Here is a 27815-nt window from a genome sequence, read left to right as displayed (position 1 = left end):
GTCCCACTTAAGTAACTATATGGTTGCTAGTGTACTATAACATCATCATTATTAACTGAAATAGAACCAATATTTACCTAAAAGTAAAATGTCCTTATATGCCATGGACCGTTTTGCTGCTCCAAGCAACAGGTGTTCTCCAGCATGTGCTCTTAGCAGTGCAACCTTAAAAAAAATAGCAGACTCACTAGAAAATAAAGCAGTAACTTCCAAGAAAGGGCAAAATAAATGGGCGTGCATATTAACATGAGTACCTTCAGCTGTATGTACTGTTAAGATCATATGGTAAAATGTAAATATAAAAACCTTCCATTGTATAGCATTATTTTATAATATTATAATAAAATTATCATACTTTGTCACTTCTAGCAGTTGGGGACGATCTTAAACATATAACTCTACAAAATTCTTAGTCAATACAATTCTTGCATTTATTTCCTAGCATTTATTTCATTAACAAATTTTGCTCTGAAATTCTGAGTTGGTGCCAAAGACCCCAGTGGGGTGGAATGAACAATGGTGGTAAATTCTTCACTGTCACTCCTTCCCCTTTGCCATCAAAATTGTATGCGCTACATAAAAGAGCTTTTTCGCCAACACAGTCAGATACTCTAAAATATACACTACGGTAAACAACGAAGAAACTCGATTCCTACCAGGAAGGTAGTTCAAAATGTGATCATTAGTTTATTCTTTGTCACCTACTTACTTTCCTTTTTAAAATCTGCTTGAAGCTTCAGCACTGACCTCTATTAACTCACAAAATTTCATTCTTTGCAAGCAATTCTTTTCTTATGAAGCCAAGCCCATTCTTTATAGGCAATATAAAGGAACACAGCACCTAGGAATACTTAATATATGAAGACTCATCAGACTCAGTAGAATTAACTTATCCACATTGGCCTGCTTCATGGTCTAATTCCAAGATCAGGAATTGCTTGTCCCAAATCAGATGATTTACGTGATTAATAAACAAACAATGCCCATTAGAAAGAAGTTATCACAAAAATAAATAAATGATTAAATAAATTGGCATTTAACTCCCAATACCTTTGTCATTAATTTTTGAAGTTATTTAAAGTTCAGAAATATTTCCCAAACATGCACTCTTCAAGTAGTGCAAATGTTTTCAGCCTTAACTTATCTTTTATCTATCTGTACTGATGATTTTTTTCATTTCAATAAAGATAGTAACTTCTTAATGACACCTGATCCTTTCCATATTTTCATGTCATCTTAGCAAGTTATTTATTGCTTGCTTTCATTGCCTGTGTGGAACACTGTATTTAAAGATCTAACACTACGTTTCTCTTTCTTTTACATGAACAGATTTTTAACTTTTCTGTTGACTTTGTGTGCGTATATCATATTCTGTGAGACTGCGAAGATATCGAAGTCCTATTGTGGAGGTATCTCCTGTGTCTGAACCAATTCCATATTTCTGAGAAAGAGTATAAAAGGGAATGGACTCAGTTTTAGTTTCAAACCCAAGGATTATCCTAACCTTCATGATGAGACTTCGTTAAAAATTGAAGGACTTAAGAGAAAAAAAGAGGAATTGCTCAATTTCACTTCTCAGAGTAATTTTCAAGCTAAATCAGATGTCACTGGATTAGAATCAGGAGATCCTGAGCCATGAATTAACCTTCTATCCAGGCAGCTGGTGACAAGACAGCCTACCACAACGTGAAGACACTGATTCTATGTGTGCCAACACAGCTGGCTCTGAAACTCACTAAACATGGGGTGTATTACAAATGTGATGATAAGTCAGACCTCTGTAATAAAAACCCTGAAGAACACTTCAAGTTTTGATAATTTTTTTTCTCTACACTTTTGTTATTTACAATATAATTTGAGTACATTATATCATATGAAATATTACTTGCTATAGAGTGACATCAGCACGTGTTTGGCATTCGCTCAAGATTCTTATGGCTTTTATTTTTGCAAGCAGAGAAAATCTGCTTCAAATTAAATAACAGGCTGTCTTAAACTATGTTATAATGAAAGATGAACATAAAATAAATACTTTGCAAGACCAGAAAAAAGCATGATTTTTTACAAGTTTTTTTTCATTTCCGCATTCAACTAGGTATTTCTGCTTCCAAAAGAATACAGAAAACACAAAGCACTAAACAACTACTGGTTTGTTGAAGATTTGATTCCTTCTTTTAATAGGCTAAAGCCATATCAACTCCCTCCATTTTTATATGGTGGAGTTATTTCAAAATTAAAAAAAAAAAGGTTTAAAATTGGGCATCTAGTATCCAGCTGTATTTGGTCAGACATTGCATTATTGTTTACTCATAAAACTAAAATATCACAGAAATAAAAAGACAGTTATTAATGTTCTCTCCTCGGTCTCCTCTTGTACCTGGTCATCCAGTGGTAATTCACAGAAGCCAGGAATATATTTAGCCCATTCCACCAGGACCAAAAGTTGTTGCTTCATTGATTCACAGACATCACTAATACCAGCAATTTTCTTAGCATTTATGTCAGTGCTTGCACCAGGACTGGAGACTGAGATCTGGACATATTATAAGAAAAAAGTTAATAATGTTGAATTCCATATAATTGCATTTTCAGAGGTTTCAGAGGTTTCAGGGCAAACTAAAAACATGACAGCAGTTATCACATACTCTTAAAAAATTCCTTGACCCCACAGACAATACAGATACAATAGTCTGCACATAAATTATAGAATTTATTTATCATTATTACCACTATTCATATCATGATACAATAGCTCCTCATTCCAAAATATTATTTGTAAAGGTTTGTAAAGATTATTTGTAAAGACTTCGTTGTCTGTAGACAGGAGAGTTTTGTTTTGTTTAGGCTTGAGTTTTGATTTTTTTTCATTTAAAATGGTTGTCATTTACCTCATTTTAGAAAAAAAGAAAGAGTTCATATGCAATAAAATGAAGGGCAAAGAAAGAAAGAGATAAATGGGTAGCATGTTCTACTAGTGAACAGATCCCTAACTTCCGAAGTTAAAATAGGGACTGAACAAAATAAATGTGCGAGACCAATGAAACAGTTTCACTTTACATTTTACTTAAGAAAGGATACTTGAGAAATCCTGAGATTTGATTATGCCTGCGACCCCTCTCCTACTTCCCCACTCCAGCCCCTAAAAAAAATAAGTAATAATAAACTGTTTGATTTTTTTGTAGCCGCATTGGGACCCATGGTAAAATCCCATTATTCTTGGATGGTCAAAGGGAGTTGCACTTCTGAACTAAGGCCCAGCACTTTCTACATAATTCAGTAGCCTAACACACTGAAAACAGCTTAGATAGTAATGACAGTTAACCATCTAAACATCAGTTCTTAGGAGAATACAGCAGCCAATCAGATGAAAAAAAGTCCTCAGACATAATTCAAAGGCTATGATGTAGGAAAAGAGTTAGAGATATTGTCTCTTTGTAAGTAGACTGTGAAATCCTTGCTGTAAACATGAGTCTATTTCTGGCATCTGTTCTAGAAAAATAAAGTTGAAAATACTGAGTATCGTTCAGATAAGAGCTAGTAGAAAAATTTTGTCTAGAAAAACCCAAGTACAGAAAGAGAAAAATGAAATTCAACATATTTCATTCTTTCCAGAAAAGTCTTGATCGTAAATCAAAAGTATCTACACGGGGAAGAAAATTCTCATAGTAGGAGGCTCTCTTACCTATCAGAAAAATAGATATATCATCGTCCACCAACTAGAAGTTAGTTCAAGAGGGAAAAGAACATGCAGGTTCTTTAATCATTACACATACTGACTCATGAACTTGAAACACCCTCCATCTTTTAATATCCTAAGCTATACAACTTGATAAATTACAAGATTATAGACTGCGTGCTGAAATTGCTTTGGTAAACTTCTGCTGGGGATTCATTATGAACTCCTAGGACTGCATCTCTTAACAAAGACATGAAGCAGAGAACTTTCCCCTTTCTCCATTGCTCCTCATTTCTGGGTTGCAACACAGGTGTCACCAGCTTGATGAACAAGACAACGTAATACTATATTTCTATAATCTTGAGAAATGTCAGTGACATATCTTTATTGAGAGTGCAGCGTGTCCCTTTCACATTTACGTGATCCAAGAACCTTCATCTGTGGGAGAATTTTACTTGCACAATTTCTCCTCACAAGCAATCCTCAGGAATGAAATAAATTATTTTCCCCATTCTAATACAAACATTGAAAACTGGAAGAATGTCACCTCTTTCCGCATTGCCAAAGCTCGAGTACTTGAACAAGTAACGGACTTGGCGGTTGTGGTGGACAAAAAGCTTGACACAAGCCAGCAGTGTGCACTTACAGCCCAGAAGGCCAGCAGTATCCTGGGGTGCACCAAAACTGGGGAGGCCAGCAGGGCAAGAGAGGTGATTGTCCCCCTCTACTCTGCCCTCATGAGCCTCCATCTGAAGTACTGCATCCAAGCTTGTGGCTCCTAGCACAAATAAGGTCTGTAGCTGTGGAAGGTCCAGAGGAGGGTCATGAAGACGATGAGAGAGCTGGAGCACCTCTCCTATGGGGAAAGGCTGAGGGAGCTGGGCTTGTCAGCTTGGAGAAGAAGAGGCTCCAGGGAGATCTCACTGCAGCCTTCCAGTACTTAAAGGGAGTTTATTAACAGAAGGGAGACAGTCTTTACACAGCCTGAAAGTGACAGTACAATGGGGAACTGTTTTAAACTAAAAGAAGGGAGGTTTAGGTTAGATGTCAGGGGGAAATTATTTTGAGTATGGTAAGGCAGTGGAACAGGTTGCCCAGAGAAGCTGTGGAAGCCTGATCCCTGAAGATGTTCAAGTCCAGGCTGGACGGGGCCCTGGGCAGCTTTATCTGGTGGGTGGCAACCCTGCCCATGGCAGGGGAATTGGAACTAGATGGTCTTTAAAGTACCTTCCAACTCAAGCCTTTCTATGATTCTGTGATATAATGTGTGACGCTACCAACCTCCTGAAATCTCATCTCAGGACAGAACTCCTATTTCAGGCCCATTCAACTGAGGCAAAAACAAGGACCTCTAGAACTTGATTTTTCCATCACATTAATATCATCTCTTGGTCTTTAAGGTTAGGAAGCATATGTATATAGGAAGCAATTCTCTTTTACTACAACATATCAAACAATAAGAATAATAAATTTTGTTGTGAATGCACAAGGTGGTATTTTAGGACTTGAATCTACCATCTGACATGAACTTTGTGGCAGAAAAGACTGAGGATGTGATTCTCTTTAAGAAAGCTCTTATTCCAGAACTGCATGCGTCAGTTGGAAATGATTAAGGGACTGACACACACATGCACACACTAAAAAGCATAATAAGCAAGTTCAAAGAATTACTAAGGAGGTAAAATAGGTATATTTTTCATACTGCATAGATATGAAAGGTAGGAAGGTCCATTATGTTCATCTGCCCAGACATGCAATATCTGCCAAAGACTATCACCCAGTAATTCCTGCATCAATTCTTTACAGACGTTCCACCCTAAGAGAGATGCTGATAAAGGATGAGATTACAAAACATTTGGGGATGTATAAATCAGTCAATGTGAAATCATAAAGGTGGCAGTTAAATTCTAAGTTAGCAAGAGGTGCAAGTATGCAGAATCAATGACCATGATTTATCTGAGTTGCAGAAAAGGACTGGAGACTGTTCCATTCAGCAATTGATTGAATAGAGACAAAAAAAAAAAAAGAAAAAGAGAAAAAAAGAAAATGAAGTTCAGATGAGTCAAAGAAAATTTAAAAGAAAGCTGCGAATAGACTTTGCAGTTGGAACACTTCTGTTTGCCTTATTTATAATACCTAAGGATATTGAAAATGGGATTTTCAAAAGAATGTAAGGAAATGAGTGTCCACACCCATTAGAAATTTAATGGGTTTGGGCAATTTTTTCACTAATGTTTCATAGGAAAGCAAGCCTCAAGAACAGATAGGTGCCACCAGCTGCCTGAGACAGCAACTGATTTAAAAGCAGTAAGAACCATAAAGCTTTATTAAGAAAGGCGCCTAGGACATATTGTCCAGGACAAAGTGGAAATTTTATATTGACTTCGCTTTAAGAATGAATTCTGTTGCTGATTCTTTATTGGAAAGAGGAAACTGGGTATATTTTGGAAGTAGGAAAAAAGTAATCTCTAAAATTATATTGAATACAATGAGAATCTGAAAGTGTTCAACCACAGAAAATATTTTCTTGAAGTCATTAAAGAGTTTTATAGGAGATACCAGTACCTGACGGGAAAGTGTCTCAGCTTGTGACAGTGTGCTAATAGAGGGAATGTTGCAGCCATCAAAAGTATTTCTTCTTGTACTTATCCTGTCCCGTTCATTTTGTACAGCTGGAAGAGAATAATTGTCTCATTTACTGACTTGTAAACATTGCAACACAATGTCATTACAGAGGTTTACTAGATAATTATAAGAATAAAAAGTATGACATTCAAAAAACCTTGTGCTTTCAGCTCTGAGAAATGAGAAAGGATGACAATACACATTCTTGGTCCTTATCCACATAATGATGTTTGTCTATAAAATTAAATACAACTAATTGTAGCTAGAAACTGAACTTCGATAAATGAGCCTTTTTGATAATGGTGGAAATGGACATCTCTGTACTGCTGAATAGGTGAAGAGGTACAGCACCATGAAAAATGTCTGAGTGAGAGGTAGTTTCCTGTGAGAAACCTTGATACAGCAGTGAGTAATGAACTAAATACTCTAGTAAAATAATTTTAAAACTTAAATCTCATACTGTGACAATGAATTCCTAGCCAGTTTACAGAACATTAATGAAGTAAAATATTAAAGAACAAAAAAGCACAAAAAAGGTTCCAGGCATGTAACTGTTGTCCCATGGGGAGGCAAAAAAGGTAGTTGAAAGGACTTTAAATATGGAATCCTTAATCAGTACATGCAAGGCTTATGAAGCAACAAGGCTTACTTCTGAATTCAAGGAAGAATGAAAAATAAAACTATCAATCAGATATTTCTAAAGCCTAGAGCATGTCCAAGGTTAGGCCAGGAAAGAAAAAAAAGAAGAATTATACTGATCAAAATATTTTTTACTGCACAAGGAATCTCATCATCTTTTAAGAGCAGCAGCTTTATTTCCAAAGATATGCTTGCTGTTTTGTGGGAAACATTGCGAATAGCTCCAAAGGCTTCAATAAAAATGAAAATAAATAAATAAAAATTCTATCCACCGAATAGTTTTCAGGGTTTATCTGAACAATGCACATAGTTTATTCCTGAGGTGCAGTAACTTTTTGCCAAGGACATTCAATGATGGGCCTTTTATTAAGGTCACAATAAGAAACATTGTGTAGTGATAAACATGAAGTGCTAAATGTGCATGAAAAGGTGGGGAAAAAAAACACCCTTTTTTAAAAGAACGGAGAATAAACACTCACTTTTAATCTCAGAAGCTTAGTGTCACATAGCTCATTAAAATAATGTCAGTACTAACTAATATTAATAAGACAGTAAGCTATTCTACCAATCACTAGTGAAAGTCACTAGCAGAGCACTTGAGAATCATAGGCAAATACCTCTATTTTTTTTTTTTCTGAATATGCATAATTTCAGATAGACTGAATTGTCTGTCTTTCTAGAGCCTTTGTTCAGACTCCATAAGGAAGGGGGAATATTTGCTCAAAGAGGGCTTGTATAGCCTCTACCAGCTGAAGCCCTTTTCATCTTTGCCCTGAAGGAAAGAAAGTGATTTGCTGGAAACAAGCTAAGAATATTTCATACAGACTATGCTACACATACGCTCTAAGAGAGAACCTGATGGTGTAGAGAGGTCTATAACAGCATATGAGCAGTGAAATCTACAGTTCAGTCTCTTGAATTATTTTACTGCTGGGAAGCCTTGAATAAACATGACTTGGATAAGGGGAAAAATGAAAGTTTTATAGGTAGTGGAACTGAAAGTGGCAGAATAGTGAAAATGAGATTAAAATTTTGAACAGGATATATATTTTCATTTATAAACATGACTCAATAGTATGCCTTGTGGTCACATTAGCTAACTATGCACTGGGCTACCCAGTATGCAAGAGACACTGGAAAACTGGGCCTAACGGAGGGCTATGGTGCTGTAGCCTACGTGATGTCCAAGGTGAGGCACAGTTGTTGTTTTTATAGGAAAGAGAGGAGCAAGGTAGAGATGGTCTAATTTCAGTAGACCCAGGTTTCTTCTCACATGCACAGTGAAAGGCCAAGGCAACTCTATGCTAATTGCAAAATTAAACATTCCAGTTAGATATTACGAAGAAATTCTTCACAGTGAGGGCTGTCAAGCAGTGGAAGAAGTTGCTGACAGAAGTGAGAAATGCCCACTCTTAGGGACTACCTAAACCTGGCTGGAGAGAGCTCTTAGCAACCTGACTGAACCTAGAAGTTTCCTCCGCTTTAAATGGTAGCCTGGGCCAGATGACTTCCAGCTGTCCCTTCTGAGCTAAAATGTTCTTTATTTCCAGTTTTCGAAAGTCTACAAAGCTTTTGTTTTTTTCAGAAGTTCTAGGGCTGCTATGTATATGAAGGTCTTCCTTTCTTTCATGTCAGATTAATAATATATACCCAACATGTTACTGATTTTAATGATTCAAATTCCAGAAGACTAAAATGTGTTCCACAAAAATTATCAAACCTGTTTCATACAAGTACAGTACTACTCTATTATATTATAGAGTAATTACTATTATATTCTATTATGCTATATTCTATACTCTTATATATTCCTCCACAGTTGCAAGGAAAAAAAATCCTGTTATCTCATACCAGAACTTGAACACTAGCAAAGCAATACAATGGTACAGATACTTAAAAGTATAAAGAAACAGCTTCCTTCATCTTAGGAAAGCTATGTCTAGACTAAAACTGATAAAGACTAGTTATAGTACAGGACAGTCATGCACTCCCATTGCAGACTGGCCTTCCAGAAAACATACCATATTCCAAATAAAACAAGTTACAAAGAGTATCACAGAAAATATACATTTTGCAATGAAAGAATCATTTCTGACAGCTTATTTGAACCAGATCAGGATGTCTTTTGCCACTACATTATAACTGAAAGTGAAGCAACAAGCCCAACAAGTTGGTACAAAAATTCTCTAATATTCCTACTGCCTTTCTTCTGCTATTGCTCTGCTAAAATAGCGGTCTGATCCTTCCATTTCCTCAAGAAGATCATCAGGAGATCCATGTTTCTTCACATTTGTCAGGTAGATGCATAAGTATCTTTTCTCATGCACACATAAGTATATCTCACGTGCACATATTAAGTCCCAGTGAGATTAGAAATATTTATGATAGTTGATATTCCACTAGCAGTTACCACAGTTACCTCACACTTCTTCCTTAAGAGTTTCAAACATTTAAAATGAAGAGAATAATAAGCAAGACAGTCCTGTAGCTTAGGTAGGGTAGAAACACAATCGTAAATGCATATTTTATGACTCAAATTTGGGAAAAAATTGTAAATTAGAATTGAAATCCCGTGCTTTGAATTTTTCCAGGCGTATGGCTCAACACTTGGAAAGCAATGAATTTTGGTGACAGGATTCATGGATTAAGCAGCTGAGATTCACTTTAAACCTGTCATGTTTGATAATGCCCAAAGTGTTAAAACTGCTTACCCACCTGAAAATTAGATGATGCATGCTTGAAGTCAGTATAAAAGTAAATCTCCATCATGCAGGCAGATTTTCCACTGAATTATTATGCTGTTAATTTTTTTTGATTTTTGATTAAATTTGGAATTTTGATTAAATTTTAAAACTTAGATTATTACTCTTGGCATATCAAATAATAAATGACTCTATTACCTTCTTTTTTCATTCCTGCTCGAAAACATTTTTTTAAACGACAGTATCTGCACTGATTCCTTTTGTCCTTGTCAACAACACATTGCCGGTTGAATCTATCAGAGACAAAAAAGGGTAAACATGCAAAGCATTAATAAAGCACCACCTTGGTTATGAAGAGGAAAACTAACTAATTTGTGCTCTCAGAATTATGTCTATAACCACAGAATTTCTTCCGTTGTTTTTTTTCCCTTTCAGTCAGTCTTGAGAGATTTCATACTTCTTTATTTTGCCGGCACATGTGTGTATAAAGTATGTATTAGAATGGGCAAGGATGGAAAACTTTTGAGTTATGGTTTCTCGTGAGATATGCAAGGAAGAAATGCTACAAATAGAAAAAGGACAGGATAATTGATGAAAATGTCAACTGTCACCAGCATAGAGCAGCCCACCCATTCCTGCAAAACCGGTACCTTTGGATGGCAAAGTTTACTTCTAGGAGCTAACAAATGAACAAGTTACCTATAGTATCATTACAGATGACAAATTAAACAGGAAACAGGAAGAAAAAAAATGAATACCTCAATAAAATAAAGACACGGAAACAGAGTGTGACACTGTAAGAAAGCTTTCCTGGCTCCCATGCAAATCCACAGATGTTCCTAGGGAAAATGTATATGAGGCATCCCCTCCTCTCCATTTGCTTTTGCCCTTTTTTGTGCATGTGTTAGATAAATAGATCTATCTTTTCCAGTGCTCTACTTGGAGTCAGTTATATCAGCTCTCGTTACACCATTTTAGAAGCATGTCTATGATATATCAGTGTGATCTGCCTATAAGCAGATACTCCATTATAAGAATGTTAAGTCTCTAAGGAAGAGTGGAGCAAACATTTCCAGCAATAAGGCTAGAAAGAAAGTTTTCAGTTTTACCTATCTGCCTAAACTCACAAATATATTCTGTGCATGGCTTAAAACTGACATTTTAAGGACTTGGGCATGCACAGAACTATTCCTCAGACATGGTACACATACTTGCAGAATGACAATTTGGGCAGCTAGGCACACAGAAGTTAGCAGATTGGTGTTCAGATTGACTAAGAGGGGAATGGTCACTAAAAGGAGCAGTGCATCACTGAAGTGGGAAGATGTGCAAATATACTTGACCTGTCTTTAAAAAAAGACTCATATATTTTAGTTTTTCTCTTCAGAAACTGCCTTAATAATGAACAGTTTTAAGACTAAAAATTAAAAATCAGTTAAGAATCACACTTTTCACATTGCCAGTGAAAATACAATATTTTTTCATTTCCTTTGTTTTGTTTTGCTATCAGGGGATGCCACTCCGGACATAGTCCTGGGCGCTCTGGTCTAGGTGTCCCTGATTAAGCAAAGAAGTTAGACCAGATAACCTCTAGAGGTCCCTTCCAACCTCAGCTGATCTGTGTTTCTGTGACTCTTTGTAATCACAAATAAAATACTGAGACTGCAGTTCAGTAATGCAATGATATCAACATTAACAGATAGAATCATAGAATTGCTCAGGTTGGAAAAGCCCTTCAAGATCATCAAGTCCAACCGCAACCTAACCATACTATCCTAATTCTAGCAACCCACCACTAGATCATAACCCCGAGCACCACATCCAAACGGTTTTTAAACACATTCAGGGACAGTGACTCAACCACCTCCCTGGGGAGCCTGTTCCAGTGCTTAAATCTTCCCCAATAAAAAGATAGAGCATCTGTGGTTGTATAAACACTTTTTGTTCTAGTAGTGATAACAAGAAGTCAATTCATTGGGAAAAAAGAAGAGCTAATACAAAACATTCAGCCTGGCTTTGATAATTAAAGTTAGACTTTCAAAGTGTGCTATCTTGATGCTCATTACATTGCTGGTAACTTTTCATTCTTAGCAATTTGTTTGCAAGTCCTACCAGTGAAAAAAAAAAAAAAAGGTCAATGAATATAACACTCTCATGAGGCCTTAAACGCTAACTTAATACGTTGTCTTTAGGACCATGTATAGTGCTACAAAGATCCCTCATCAGAGGAGCCATTTATAGGTGGTCCAATTCATTAGTCTTAAATGAAAGGGATTTTTTTCCACATTATAAGAACATAACATCACTCGCATGCTCCATCAAAAGTGCCATTTAGAATTCCTTCAAAAGAAACTGAAAATATCCCTATGTATGTCTGAGAATTCTGAAAAAGTCTGAAAGTAATGTTTGCATACATTCATTAATTTACTGCCTCTAGATTAACTTTTTAAATACCTGCATGTATAAACATGATTTTTCCGTATACTGCGTCTAAAGAATCCTTTGCATCCATCACAGCTGGAAGCACCATAATGTTTTCCAGTTGCTCGGTCTCCACATATTGCACAGAGACTGCTGATCCCGCTGTCAGTAGCATTCATGTTGAGAGGTTCTCCTGAACTGTCTGAAAATAGGCAAGAACAACATACATAGTTATGGGCAAAGTTTCAAAAAAGTAACACATGGAAAATTTATACTTAAAAAAGAATGTTTTTTTCTGTTTTTTTCCTTTTTAGTTGTCACTATTTCTATTTATTTAGCAAAGCATATCTGATTATATCTGACAGTCACTCTGATGAGCACTATCAAATTTATAGTCAGGTTAGCAGAATTTATGAAGTTCTCAACAACAAATAATTTTATTCCAAACTGTTTCCAATTGAAAAGGGTTATAAAGTAAATGTAACTTCGCAGGTGTAATTACATATGTATTCTAACTAACAAGAAGAGGAACTCTGGCATAAAGCAGAGTTATACAGATAGTTGGCAAAGACATCATATAAGACTTCTTACAGAAGGTGACAGTAACTGTTGACTATCATTGAAAGAATCAATTGTATTAAAAAAAAAAAGTCGACTTAAGGAAAGAATGCTATGAGGAATTAGTTTTACTTCCTTGAACAACTTTTTCAAAGGAAGATTGACCTAAAAGTTGCGTGACATAATATTCTCTAAATATGCTTAACATTTCATCACTGAACATGGTAAATAATACTGAATTCACCTAAAATCAGAACAGTTACATTTATTATCCTTGGAGTCACAAGGCTTAACAGACATGTTTTCTGAGTATAGAATTTTTTTCTGAGTATGCTCCTGTTCTTACGAAAGGAAAACTGTAGTATACCTTAAACTTTTGGAGTTATTCAGAGAAAAGAGGGTCACATTACTTAGATATTCAAGCCTGCATTAAGAAGTACATGAGCTCATGAAGAGTGAGCACACTGAAAAGCAGAACTGTTGATAGACATTATTATTTATATTGTAGTAGAGCCATCTCAAATGTGTCATGCAAAAATACAAATTTTGCTTGTGTCCCAAGGAATTTACAGTGTAAATAGAATTCTTTAGACAAAGAGAAAATCAGCATCAACTTTTTCTGTTTTACAGAGACACAGTTGATTAGAATCACATTTAAAAATGTTCAAATAAAAATAAAAAAAGGTAAGATTGGGTTTGTTATGACCAAAAAATTATTTTTAAAAATAGTTTACAGGGTAATTTTTTTTAGAAAATATAAAATCTTTACTTCACAGTTTATTGATCTTGAATGAGGACATATCAGAATAATTAAAATATTTAAATTTAACCATATTTCATAGCAGCATGACTTGTACCTCCTTGTGTCTGTTTACATATATGTGTACATATAGATGCAGATACTTATTCTCCTTGGGTATTATTCTGAAAGAAAATGTCTGGGAAATTGACCTGATTTTGCAAAGTTCGTTCAACAGAACTGTAGAATCTGTCTGAATGTGGATAGTTAAATTTCTCTGAGTAGTTCTAATTAACTTAGAAGTTTTCAAAATACAGGTAGGAAAGTTCAGAAGAGGCAGCTCTCAGTTCCAGACTAGCATTGTAGATAGAAGCCAAATTCTATCAGAAAATACTTAGGCTAACCTCAAAGCAAACTCTGACGAGAAAAGGACTACATTTAGTAAATAATAGTTGTCAAAGTAATCATTTACAGTGAATAATTTAACTAACTGGATCACTAACACACAACACAGTATAACCTCTCTAATCAGCTTTCCCATTCTGTGTAACATTAACAGTTCAGAAAGGGTGAGATTCAGCAAAAAACAAATGACCAATGAAATCACCCATAGTAAAAGGAAAATCAGATAAATCCTCTAAAACTTACATAATCATTGTTGATAGCTTCAAAATCATTTAGGCAGTGAAGGTCTGTTTTTCTTCCTAAATCAATAATAAAATCTACTTTTCTGTTTACTAAGCTGGCTGTAAAGTAATACTATAAATTCAAATGAAAATTCAAGCCCAACAATAAAAACTAACTTGGATTCTATATGCAAGGAATACGTAGATATGGGAAATGAACATGCTGAGTATCAGCAGTGCAAATCACTACATACTTGTTCTGCATTTCAATATATACTGTATTTCATAAATACTGTATCTGTATTTGTAATACAACTAAAACTAATTCTCAAATATATTAGAAGATTTGGAAAGACACTTTAGGGGAGCTTAATTCACTTGATACTTTTCTTCACTTTGATAGACTGAAATTACCTGGTTTTGATCAGAGTTAAAAGATGGCAGAATGAAACTGTGTGCTTCCTATCTCAAGTATAATTTATTGGTACAATTTCTCAAAAATAATTGCATTAAAATATTCTACCTGAAGTTAAAATGCTACGTTAGCCAAATGCCAACAGTTTTTTTCAGCTAAACATTAGCCTGTAGAGAGTCAACATGATTTTAAAAAAATCACCCTCAATCATATACACACATATCTAGACTGACTAGTTTAATACTTAAATAAATAAAATATTAGTCCAACAATTAGAAACTAGGGATCGAGAAGCAGTAGCTTTTCTTTTTCACAAACCTCCAGATAATTTTGTCCTGTTCTTCTGAATGTTATATACAAAATTTACTTTCATGTCTCAGCTGTCAATACTAGTTATTCATTTGTCTTACAGTAAATAAAACAACTGCTGAATAAACCATTTTCCTCCTTTGATTAACTGACTGATGACAGTACAGTTATTTTACTACATATAACCCCTCTTTTATTTTCCTTAATGTTAAAGAATTATAATGTTATTAACTTTGAGTTAATGGTGAAGTGTGAAAGAGAAGATTTGTAGTTTGAAAACAATCCCCAAATGTTCCATTAATAAAACATTTTGCTAATACCTTATAACACTAATGAACTTCACATTTCCCACTAACTGGCATGATTATGCATCATGGAGCAAAACTCACCATTGCCATTGTACAGAATCTGCATAGTTTCAAACTCCAGTGCGGTGTACGTTGGATCTAAAACTTCACTGTAGTTTGCCATTTCCATGTCTAATATTGGTTCTGAGACCCTCATCATTGAGAGCAAAAACAGTGAAAAAGCTGCTCAAATGTACAACCTTTCCATTCTGTTTCACAGTGGTTGATTATCCAAAGTTAACTATAACCGTGTCTCTTGCGTGCTACAATGGGAGGAGCTGGAAAACTGCTTCTGCATGCTATATTCTGCCTGCATTTTTTTTTCTTTTATGATACAGTGCAACCCTTCTGATAATCTTGGAATGCTTTATGGAATTACCTTATCAGAAGTTACACTGGCTCCAGTTCTTGCATGAACTCAGGTACATCCAGGAAGCTTCCCATCTCCTGCAACCTTCTACACATTTTGTTGTCAAGCAGTGGTATAAAAGGTTCTAAACAAACCACTCATTGCTTTGTGTAAAGAGACTGTAGATTCATATGCCATTTTGTTCTCTCTGTTCTGAACAGTAAGGAAGTGCGATACAATTATGGACTATCCTCAGTCCCCAGATATATAGCCTAATTATGTCTATTTTTACAACTCTTCGTGTTCTTCAACAGTGACAATGAGCGGGCTGTGTGGGCATGCTTAACAAAGACCTGAAACAACATAAACAGTAAAGCAAGAGTCCCCCGCTCTTTACAGTCCCTCCCCATCACATACTGCGTTGCTGCATTGGCAGCAGTGGATCTCACATGCTCTCAGAAGATGGCTTCCTGCTCTAACACTTCTCCATGCAGAATGTGATGGCAGTGTGCTGTTTTCAGCACCACTCAGGCACACAGAAAAGAAATTATTTTCCTTCTCTGAACAGAAGGTGGAGATTTTGGGTAGGTCATTGCTGATGAGCATTGCTCATCAGTTAGTATACATAACACATACAAATCCAGACAGACCCCACCCAAGAAGTCACTTGAATCTCTGCATGAGTTTGCTGAATTTTGCTTGCTAATCGGGTGTTTGTAAATGCTGCATAGCAGAATTTCAAATGTTCTTGCTTTGCAAGTGATCCTGTACGGAAAACTATTCTTTATACTGCTAAACAACAGTTACACTAAAGATTACATGTTTAGGAAATCTTTCCTAAGATGCTTAACCAACAAGAGCGAATAACTATACACATAGCACTGAAATGTTTAATTGAATGGAAAGTGTCTGCTATCACATAGCTGACCCAAAATTTAAGAGTATTTGTGATGGTGTTCCTTCTTGCACAAATTCTCTGCAGATTTGGGAGGGTGCCCTTTTTAACCTACTGTTATATTTTCTGTATACAACAGAAAACAGTATTCGGGAATTTTAGGATTACAACTGAAGTGTTAGACAATTTCATGTCTACAAACACGAAAGAAATCCTACTCACAAAGTAACATTTCACAGTAACGGACGCGTAAAAAGATTCACTTTTACCCTCTTTATTATTTTTTCCCTTTTTTTAAAGAAGCAGGCAAAGTATCTTTGTAAATTAAGATTGATTAAAAGCTATTTGTGGTTGAAAGCCTTTATTTGTTTAAGAAATCATAGTAGTTTCATCATGAGATAGACTCCTGTTATGCCCTGATGGTTCAGCTTGAAGACTCTTCAACAGCAGAATTTATTGTAATGAAGTATTTGCTACACAATTAGTTACTAGTTATAAGAATAAAATGATTCATTGCATTAAATATGCTACTTAAAATGATATACAAGGGTTTCACGTTAACTAGAATTATCTTATGTTTCTTAGTGCACAGGTTTTAATAAGATATCCTTTAAACAATCTATGACTTTTTATATCAAAACTATATATTGCTCAAACATATCTTAGGCTAGCTGAGTTGTATTTCAAAACTCTAGTTCCAAAACAGTTTGGCATGCAAGTAACTTTAAAATAAGCAAATGTGTTTAAAACAGAAGACTTGTATGACATGATGAAATCCTGTTATACCCTCCATTGTTTAAAGCACTTCTTCAGTGCTGCCAAAACAGGTTCCTCAGTGACTACTAAAGAGAGGGAATGAATTGACCCTTTGTCATTCCATCATATAAAAACTCAATCCAATTGATTTTTTAATATGGAAAATCGCACACTAGAGGGAAGCTGTTCTTCATACTATTTTTTCATGTTTTCATAACGAAATTTCTTACAGTTACATATTGCATTCACAAAAATCTGTATTTGGGGGGATTTTTTGCATCATAAAGTAAATCATGAACAATTAATGTATTCTAAATTACTACTGTAAAATATTTATGTGCTTTCTTTCTGTCTTAGGTGGATCACAATGCAGCCCCAGAATTAAGGCCAAGAAATATTAGCCTTAGATAAGCAGAAGTTTTAAAGTTGTATAATTAGGTTACAAAACAGTTTTCAGCCTTGTGATACTGTAAACTTCAGCAAGAAATGATTTTTCAAAATTAATTTTGCACTAATTCTGAAGAAATAGAAAGCAGTACTGTAATGTGCTTGTTCATGTGGTTCTGTTGTGGGGTTTTTTTGCTTTAAATCTGACCTCATAGTCACATACAGAAAGCATTCCAATCTTATCTTTAGGACTATTAACCCTGTTAATTGTTCAGTTCTCCATAATAAATGTAATCATTCTTTCTGATTGTGGTATAAAATAGTACACAAGCTAATAAAATCAAGGTTATTTCCATAAAAAGTCTTCCTGAAAATGAAAACAGCTCTCAGGTTACTATCGCTACTGAATTTCTTACATAAGTCACAATACGTTCCCTTATTACTCTAGCTTAGTAAGAAATATAGGTGCCCACAACGAGGTCTTTAAATAAAGGATTGTTTTGGATTGGTCTTTTTTTCTTATGTGTTCTGAATAAGGAATACACATAAGGAATCACAGTATCTCTTTTTGTTTTGTGAGTATGGAGAGTTGTAATGGACATACTCCAAAGGAATCCTATTCATGTTAATAAACTGGAATATTTATTAAGTATGCACATAAAACACACACTGATATGTCTCTTCTGCCATTTGCTGGCACATAAGACGGAGTACACAAGGAGACGGCGCTAACCATGCCTAATGAAACCACATGAACTTATGCCATAGTATCACCCCGCAACCATCAACATGGCCAAAGATCTCCAAACTAGAGAGATTATTCGCCAAAAGCTTGCTACACAGGAAGCTGTGTGCAAATTTCCTCATGTCAGTGAGGAATTTCACCTTTGGCTTATAAAGGCACACCTCCGTATTGCAGCAGAGACTGAGTGTCCCGTCCCAGTAACGCACCATGCCTCAGAGGGCACCGTCACAGGAAGGCTGCATTAGCTCTGCCACTGCCCACCCCAAAACATTTCATAAATGAATCATTAGCAGTGGATCAGAAATGTTTGCTTATATTCTAATACACATGAAATTATGAGCAGGTTTGATAAGAAAAGATTCATAATGTTGCAGTATTACTTTATATGACAGAGATCATTGGCTTTTTTTAAAAAATAAAAATGTCAGAGGTGAATCACATCCAAAAATGAGTAATAACTGTTACCCAATTCTTAGACATCTTAGAAAACAAATTACCTCTTGTGCTTAAGACCGAAGTATCATAATGGACACATGCCTACAGTCCTCTGCAGATCCAAAACATCAGAGCAAGTCTCTAAGACTGTGGTGTCCCAGCCTCCACCCTGCCCTGCCCCCACATAAAGAACAACACAATTCCATACGAAAAAAAAGGACAAAGTTGCCTTTGCGTTGATTAAGATAATTTTCAGAAAAGTTTGTGAACCATAAGGGCAAATGCACAGCACAACTACTACTTCCAGTAAGCTGATCAAAGGAATAATTTTATACTTCCAAGACCCAGCATCAGCATTCTGCTTTACCAAATCAATTTATAGCTGTTTTTGTGTCTTTTCCATTTTGCATCTTCATTTTGTTACACTGAGCTCCACAGCATCATACAGCAAAAATACATAGATTTCTTCAGTAAGTTACGATGAGAGGTGGTTTTTGTTTTGTTTTGTTTTTTTCATTTTAGAGTAAAAATAACAGATCATTACCGTGAGGTGTGAACTGTTTTTATGCTTTTGGCTTCAAGAAGTATCCACCTAGTTGAACACTCACCTATTTCAACAGCTACGAATCTGCGTACACAGAAAAAACAAAGAACATGCATGGCTTATGACTGGTCAGACACTATGGACCCACCTTATTTAGCGTGCTTTGCAAGCTGGAAATATTGCTCAGGAGTTATGAAGATGTCGATGACTACTCTACACAAGGATTTCAATGGTGAGTAGCAGATTTAACACTTCAAATTCTTTGAAGTGCAATTTACAGTTTTAACCTTGCAGCCACTGAGGTCTCTGCCCTGTCTGCACTTAAGGGGAGATATCAAAGGAATATGAAAGCTGTAAAATATTTCAAGCCTGATAAATAGACGCCACAGCATCTGAAGTTAATTTACACAGGCTGAGGATATAGCCCATTTTCAGATCCTTCCTCCATATTCCAAATTTCATTCTCTGCAGTTTATTCTAAAAGGATACATGATTTATTCATTTTATATTCTACATTGTCATTGAGGAGATAGGTTACTAGCATAGCAACACTAATATAATGGTGCCATATGCAAAGGAAAGATGTTACACCCATTTTGTAAGGTCAAGGTAAACAAAGTTATCTGGTTTATCTATTTCTCATATGCACAGAGATCAGTTTACAGAATATCAGTGTGATTCTTGGGTAGCATCTTGCAAAGTACAAAATACATCAGATCACAGATCTATAGTCACTCTCTCTTTTTAAGATCAAGGCATGTTTTGAGGATGACTTTTACATTGGATTCACTCATATTCCGAACAGATCACAATGATTTAGATAATATCTACTGAATTTTCTCAATGTGCTGTGCTACTTTCTGTCAATGGTCCAGCAAAACCAGCACTGTATTTGTGCGTTGTGTTCCTGCAGTGGTGATCTCCAGCCTTTGATCAGCTACTAGTATCAGGAATATTTTTTGCTACTGTTATTATTTCTGACATTACTCAGTGTTCACAGAGATTTTGGACAGCCTTCCACCAAATAAAACACTGCTTAAGAGCAGAAATAGTCCAGGGAAAGCCACCTCATAGTCTAGAGGTGGCCCATGGACCACTGCATATAGGCCACCATGAAATGTCAGCTAGCAGCTATGCAACTGCACTGATGGAGAGCAGTGTGTCTGGGTGGTGGAGAATCCAAAGTCAGGATTGTGCCTCTTGAAGCAGGACATTTTTATGGGAAGATTTAGAGGGACACCTAATGGAGAAGAGACAGCCACGACATAGTATTCCTGGTTAGGAGACTAGCAATTAGGACTTAAAGACTGAGGACACAGTCACAGTAGTTGTATTCCCTTATCTAGCAGCTCCAGGAGGCATCTGGCCACAGTATGGGATAAATGCAGACAGACACAAGCATATTTAAAATCTTGTCTTATATAAAATGTACATGTATACATGAATGCATACATGCACATGTGAATTTCTATTCAATGTTTTTCAAACACTTGGATTGGCACCTGAATTATTATCAGCTGTGCCTACAAAAACGTATTTAGCAGGGGGAAGTTCTCCATATTGTTCAAAAATGTCTCAGTCCTAAATACTGGATTCTAGTAATTCTTGACATTTTACTATCTGCATGCAGATTTTCTCCGTAAGCTAGTAGTAAATTAGTATTTTTCCACTTCAACCCATTCCTATGCTTGCTTTGTGGCCAGATTAACAATAAATTTACTAACCGTATCTGGATAATTGTGTTTGTACTTGAAAACTCACAAGAGCCACGAAGTTTTGCCAGTTTAGAGGGCTTAAAGGATTTTTGTAGCATAGTTTTGTGGCAAGATTTGCTGAGTTACAGTTAAATGACTGGAGTGACTTGTTAATTATTTGCTTAGATCAGATAACTTTTATTATTTTCTGATACACAGGGTAATTAATCAGAGATTTATCTCGGAGAGCAGAATGAATTGAGAAGAAAATAGGAAAGAGTTCAGGTGTAAGATAAAACCAAAACATCGTGATATTGATAAGCAGGATTAAAAGTTCTTGTTCAATCATCCTCATGTGATTAGTAATTTCTTAACAAGCCTCCTTGGCAGGTTTTTATTCAAACTTACTCATAAACAATGTTTCATGTAGCCAGTTAGATACCTTATAATTTATCCAAGTTTATCTAGAGAAATACTACATAATGATATATATTTTTCCTTTTTACTCCACAGATAAACACTCCTGTCTTTGTCATAAACAATAAAAGAGTTCAAAAAAAGGTTAACCACTATCTGGACACAGTTTGTTCTGTTTTTTTGTTTTTGTTTGTTTGTTGTTGTTGTTTTATCTTGCCTATAATCCTTCTGTGTGATGAATTAATTATAATGAGTCTTCTAACTTCTGAATCCTATCCGAATGAGTAATATATTCTACATAATTTTTCAGGATGAACTCAGTACACTTCTGCCCAAGTTAGTGATTATTTAACTCCCACTCCTATGTAAAAAGCTACTTAAATAACTAAATAGTCAGACAAGTCCCATTATGTTCAGTTACTCTATCTAAAATTAAAATTTTTAACTAGTGTCTGAACTGACTCATCACATTCCTGCAGAAAGAACTTTGTGTCAACACAATCAGTTTAACTCTTCCAAGCCACTGGCATGGTTATGCTTGACTTGACAATTTCTCTTTTTTATTGTCACGAAAATCAGTTAATGAGAAGTTCAGAGTGTGCTAAAAACTATGAGTTTAAACTGAAAGTACAGCAGAGAGACAGAAAATTCAAAATGCTACCTGAACATACAACAGGAAAGTATTAGGGCATATATTCTGTTTCAATTATGTTTTGGAAGAGTCTTTTAAAGTATTAAAAGAACTCAATTTTATGCAGTAAATAAAAATGAAGATTTTCAGAACATCTCATCTCCTGGGGAGGCATGCATGTAAAATATCCTGACTTTCAAAGGGATACTTTTCCTCTGAAAACAGTAATACATGAAGGGATTGAGTACTGCTAAAAATCTAGCTTCTAAACCGTATCAAAACCAATAATCCAAAGCTTCTAAAATTTCTAAATTGGGCCAATAAAACCATTACACTGGCTCAGAAGCCAGGAATGTTCACATTCAAATTATTACATTATTTTCCTTAAGAGAACAAAGCCATTCTTCCAGCAAATGCAAAATGATGACAGTATCTCCTTGAAAATACAAACAGAGCTTTTCTAAGAATTAGGAAGGTCCTGGACACTTGATATGTTTATGGGCAGAAGCATCTTCATTGTGCATGCAATAAATTCATATCCCAGTGCACATAAAAGAGAATTGTCTGCAGAAGGGAATTAATGCTAGGTGTGTTCGCAGGTAGGGATAAAACATTAACTCCCGGGACTTCTAAAAGATACAAATAAATAGATTCCCTACAGATTTTTGACAGTAATTTTAATAAGTTCAAAATTAGCAAAAATCCCTTTTTAAAAACTGATGATGAATCTTACGAGAGCTACAGTGGACTTATCTGTTTGAAGAACAAAGCCAGAACACTGATCAAGCTGAGCAGGAAACATTGCTGGCATGGAAACTATGAGGGAAGCAATATTACAAAGTTGTACTTGGGCTTAATCTTAAGTCTACGTAAGAACAAGCTTTGAGAAATGGTCATAGTTGCAGTTATGACCCAAACCACAATGCAAATCATTAAGATTCAATCTGAATCGTTATGTGTAGCTACAATAATGTAAGTTGCATGATCAATTCTACATTAAATATTATAAATAACTTCTGTGTCAGGGAGGGTTTTCTGGACATATGCAATATTCCTGGGGTCATATAGTTTGTTTTTAGTGTACTCATGCAGACCTCAGCACTTTATCCAAGAATCTTGTAGTCAGTAAAATTATCTATGTATCTGTGGGAGAGGGGAGAAGTATATTCTTCTTTTTATGAACAGAGAACTGGAGCAAAGGAGAGCTTATAGTGCTTATGACACTTGAGTCCATGTGCCTACAACATGGTGATCTATATGCACACTAGAAGTCTAATTGCCTTTGTGTATGACGAAAGAAAAAAGCACTTACAAAAAGATCCATCAAACATCTTTGACTTTGGGTTGAATTGTATCACCCCTCAAAACACCCACTGGTGACTCCTGAAAGTCAGAGGTGGAGACCCTGGATGGAGACCTACTTTCTGCTCTACTCACCTGAGCAGTTTCTCAAAACTTCAAGTATATCATATGTCCTATTTGCTACCAATTATACGAACGCCAGGGAAATTATATCCTTTATCAAATTTAAAACAAATTCAAGTACTGTTATAATCCTACTTCATACAATGGATGTTTGCTTCATCTTACAAAATGTTTCAGAATGCCTGAGCTTTAGGAAGAGAGTCAGCCAACCTAACACATATGGCCATGTGCGCAGTCATAAAATGATGAGCAATAGACCCAGGTAACTCTGCATTTGATAAGAATGGGGCTACACGTATTAAAATCCAAAAATAAGCTAGCTGAAGAACATTCCTCATAATAGAAAGAGACAGAAAAATGATGAGTTTCCCATATGTAAACGTGGAACATCTCTACTGCATGGTCTTGCCTGAAGCCCCAGTTGTGGACACATACTCAAATTCCCTGTAACTGGAGGATATGGATGTATACAATCATTTCGGTTGCAAAAGACCCTCAAGATCATCAAGTCCTACCATTAACCTAATATTACCAAGTCTACCACTAAACCACACTCCTTAATGTCACGTACACATCTCTCTTAAATACTGTTAGAGATGCTGACTCCACTAGAAATACCTCCAGGGATGCTAACTCTCTCTTCTGTACTTTCCTTCAGAAGGAACACTAAGCATGTGGAGAGGCTCAGAGCCTAGTCAGTTCTTCCTTGGGTCTTGGAAATCAGAAATACAAAGCATGCAGTGGACACATGTCAGTTCCCCATCCTGCAGGGACACTACAGTCGCAGGAACAGCTTTCCATGAGAGGTTAAGCTGCCTTATCAAAACTACATTGAATAAAAGGAGAAATCACAACAGATCCATGAACTATATCTCAGGAGAATCATACAAAAAATTGTTGCACTCTAAAGTTTTGGTGATTTTTCAAAATAACGCTGTAAAGACATACAACTTTTCCTCTGATTCAACAGAGAAAAAGTAGCCATAAACTGTAGTCTTTACTGATTAAATGCCCTGGCAACCTTCCCTATCTAAAAATGATTCATTATCCAGGTAATAATATCGCTTTAATTACACATGTGAGAAAATATCCAAGGTAACAGCCCACTTGATCATTAAGTTCTGTAAATACATCAGCATTTAAAACACATTAGTATTTGAATACCCCTAACTGATTTGGAAGCATGGTAAAAGTAACTTCCTGTGAGAAGTCAGTCTTTCAACTTGTAAAGTAAGCAAAAGCCCCCGAGAAAAGTATCTCCTTATCAAAATGAACCACAGAACAAATTTGTTTAAGAATCAGGAAGGCTGAGTCAGAAGAGTTGGTGTGTAAGCAAACTAAGATGACTTAACCTAGATAGATGACAAAAAGGTCATTAATGGGTGTATCCAACCATTTATGTAAGGTTTTATTACAAATAAATTAATTATTTGAAAAACTTCAAATTCTGCAGGTGAGTGGGAGAAACAGGGGTGACACGAGACTCTCTTTTTTAGGTAATGTATGCTCTAGACTTGTAGGCACTGTTGTAGTAGACTGACAGTTATACCTAGCAGCAACAGAACTGCTGCACCACAGAAGATAGCAATATTTGCAGTTTGAAGTGGATATTCTGCTTGTTCTAATATGAAATGCGCTCTCTTGCTAAAACTTAGCCTTGCCTGGGCCTTTGAGTAAGTACAACTAAAATAGTGCAGCTTCCTTATGCTTTTTTGTACGTATAGTAAACATTAGGGATAAGAAACATAAGTCTTTCCTAATTGAAAATCTAAGAATGTATTTTGATATGGCTTATCTAATATGACCTGCATACCACTCTTGGGAAAAGTAAATAAATAAATAAAACTGCAGCACTGTTCTCTTAGAAACACAGTTACAAAAACAAAAAAAATCAGAAATCCAACAATTCTTAGGAAATGTGCTGAAATAATAACTCTGGGACCCAGAAGTCTTCAGAATCACTGAATCCTAAAAACATGTGAAGACATAAACCTGGTTGTAACCTGTGTTTTATTTTATATAAGTGAAGTATTTTTCACTTGTCTGCCAAAGAAAACTTACAGGTGAAACTGGACACCAGCTTTTTTCATAACTTAGGAGTTTGAAGATAATTGACTAAAGTAGTATTGTAGCAGATCGTTGTGATGTATTGTTTTGAAGAGAAGAATTAATAAAAATAAAAATTAAAACAATAATAACCTAGCTTGATGTTATTTCCTGAAGGGTATCTGCATACAAAATACAGCCAAGAAAGAAGTGATACTTAAGTGAACTAAGTAATGCTAACACGGGATGAATAAAGGGTGAAAAAAAATCACTGTCTTTGATCCCACTTGAAATCACGTTCTTAATAAGCCCAGGATGCTGTTGGCCCTCTTTGCTCCTGGAACACACTGCTGGCTCATGGTCCACATCCTGTCTGCTATGGGCCCCTTGGATCTTTTCAGCAGAGTTGCTCCACAGCCAGGCCCCTCATTCTTCTGCCAGTACAAGATTACTCCCCAGTTATTAAGAATCAGAATACCTTTCCAGGCTAAATTACTACAGTATTTTAAGAGAAATACATAAATTAATTTTCCATGAAAAGATTGGCTTAGCTGTCTCAAAAACTTGTAAATAAAATACTGGAGCATCTGTTTACTTAGCCAGAACACGAAGTCAACCAGTCACTTCCACCAGTACTTCTGAACACATTTCATAGAGTCAGCAGAACTCATCCACACCTCCTGCTGTCATTCACCTGAGAGCATGCAGTGTGTCTGATCCCATCTACGTGGGGGAAAGGGCTTAAAAGCTGCCATTACAGCTGGAATTGAGGAGCACTAATGGGTTACCAGCCATGTTCAGGGCACGAGAACATATGTATCAAAGAAGAGGACTGAGAAGAGTCGGTTTACCCACCTCATGGAAATAAACAATGAGAGGGAGTGTTTTCTACAAATAAATCATGCATGATGAATATAGGAGAAAAAAAAACACAAACTATTTAGTTAATGAAACAGTACTTTCAGAAGAACAAAGGAATAAATTTTACGTTAGCAAATGGAAAGACTCTAAATGCAGAAGGATTAGGGCATGGTGACAAAATTCCACTTACATAGCAGAGGCAAGGAACTCGACTAGTTTTAAGAGACAGATTTATGAATGGTATTATTGATGACATCAGCCAAATTTATGACTCAGAAAATCTCTTCTAGTTTTATGTTGCTCAACATTTGCATGGTTACTTTTTATTTTAAGTAGTCACTGAGCAATATCAAGTGTGATATTCCAAGTGTGAGTTAAGCAAATGTAAATGACAGAAAGTGTAATAAACAATTAACAGAACTATACTGTGACTGCAGCTGATACATAATTAACACGTGATGCAAATGATGTTATCCATCTATTTGCCCAGACTGGAGTAGCTTTATTCTCAACCATGTTTAGCAAGTTCTGTGGTAATGTACACTTGAATTAAATGCTCTTCACCAACACGTTCAAATTCACAACGTTGTTATTGGAATTGCAAATAAGTTATATTCTAGCATTATTTTCTCTGAATATCATTTTCTCTTCTTTGCAACTATCCTTGACAGAAAATCAAACTCTAACAAGTCCAAAGGATGTTTGCACAAATGGAGCAAAAGAAATGTTATATAATTAAACAGGAAAAATGTGCAAAAAATCATCCTGATGAACCAAGTGGGACTGAATTCAAAACATCTAAGTTGCTGCTGGGTAGGAAAGAACAAGGATTATGGAATTCACTGGAGACAGAGAGTTCACAGTACAATTCTTTTAAGAAAGTGGAAAAGCGAAAAATATTTTTTTTAATGTTGTATATTTAAAGCCCAGAACTGAAGAATATCTGATGAAATCAATATAAAAAAATCATAACCTTTCAGGACTAGATCTTCAGGGGAAATACTTGTTGGAGATGCAAAATTAAGAAGCTACTGATTCTCTGGTCTTCTGGTCACCTTACCCAGGATTTCAGAGAATCTGGACAGCTGAAGTAATAATGTACGATGAAAGAGCAGTTGCCTCAAAAGTAGTATACATAGCCTTAGTAGAACAATGTACTGATTACGCATAATTCATCAATTTCACATAATTGATAATACAACATACCAGTAAAAGTCTTTGTGCTGTGCACACCTTCCACCAACCTACCCCCCAAATTCTCTGATTTCACAGATATTTACGTGGCTTTCAGGAGCACGTAATCATTCAGATAGTTGCGTCTCCAAACGGTCATCACTTTTCTGAGAGAGTGACATGTCAAAAACAGGACAACTATATAGTCTCTAGCAAGCAAGTAGGTTAGTGAAGTATACAGCCAAACTTTACTTACATTCAAGCACAAAGCAAAAGAGTACAAAATATTCAGTTCTCCATATACAGATGAGGGAAGGCTGACTTCCTGGTCTGTGTTTCTATCCTCACCTGTAGGTAACACCTGCAGTCAATAAGAGTAAAATAAATGCGAACCTACCTG

The 27815-nt window shown here is 35.8% G+C and overlaps 1 protein-coding gene across 2 annotated transcripts in view; it reads right to left on the bottom strand.

Moving 5' to 3' along the window:
• HNF4G (hepatocyte nuclear factor 4 gamma) overlaps positions 1 to 27815 on the bottom strand; it is a 58584-nt gene that overhangs the window by 4873 nt on the left and 25896 nt on the right. The window contains exons 1-6 of one of the 2 annotated variants that reach the window (XM_021388099.1): positions 27672 to 27755; positions 12097 to 12265; positions 9841 to 9935; positions 6242 to 6348; positions 2378 to 2533; positions 78 to 165 (exon numbers count right to left, since the gene is read on the bottom strand). In XM_021388099.1, coding sequence (XP_021243774.1) covers positions 78 to 165; positions 2378 to 2533; positions 6242 to 6348; positions 9841 to 9935; positions 12097 to 12242 — 592 coding nt within the window. In that variant the 5' untranslated portion in view covers positions 12243 to 12265; positions 27672 to 27755. Of the gene's footprint in view, positions 1 to 77; positions 166 to 2377; positions 2534 to 6241; positions 6349 to 9840; positions 9936 to 12096; positions 12266 to 27671; positions 27756 to 27815 lie in introns of those variants that run through there. The other variant, XM_021388098.1, reaches the window with a different exon arrangement.

Source organism: Numida meleagris, chromosome 2 (genome assembly GCF_002078875.1).
Source record: "Numida meleagris isolate 19003 breed g44 Domestic line chromosome 2, NumMel1.0, whole genome shotgun sequence".
NCBI lineage: Eukaryota > Metazoa > Chordata > Aves > Galliformes > Numididae > Numida > Numida meleagris.
The sequence above is the reverse complement of the archived record's forward strand: the minus strand, read 5'-3'. Positions and strand labels throughout refer to the sequence as shown.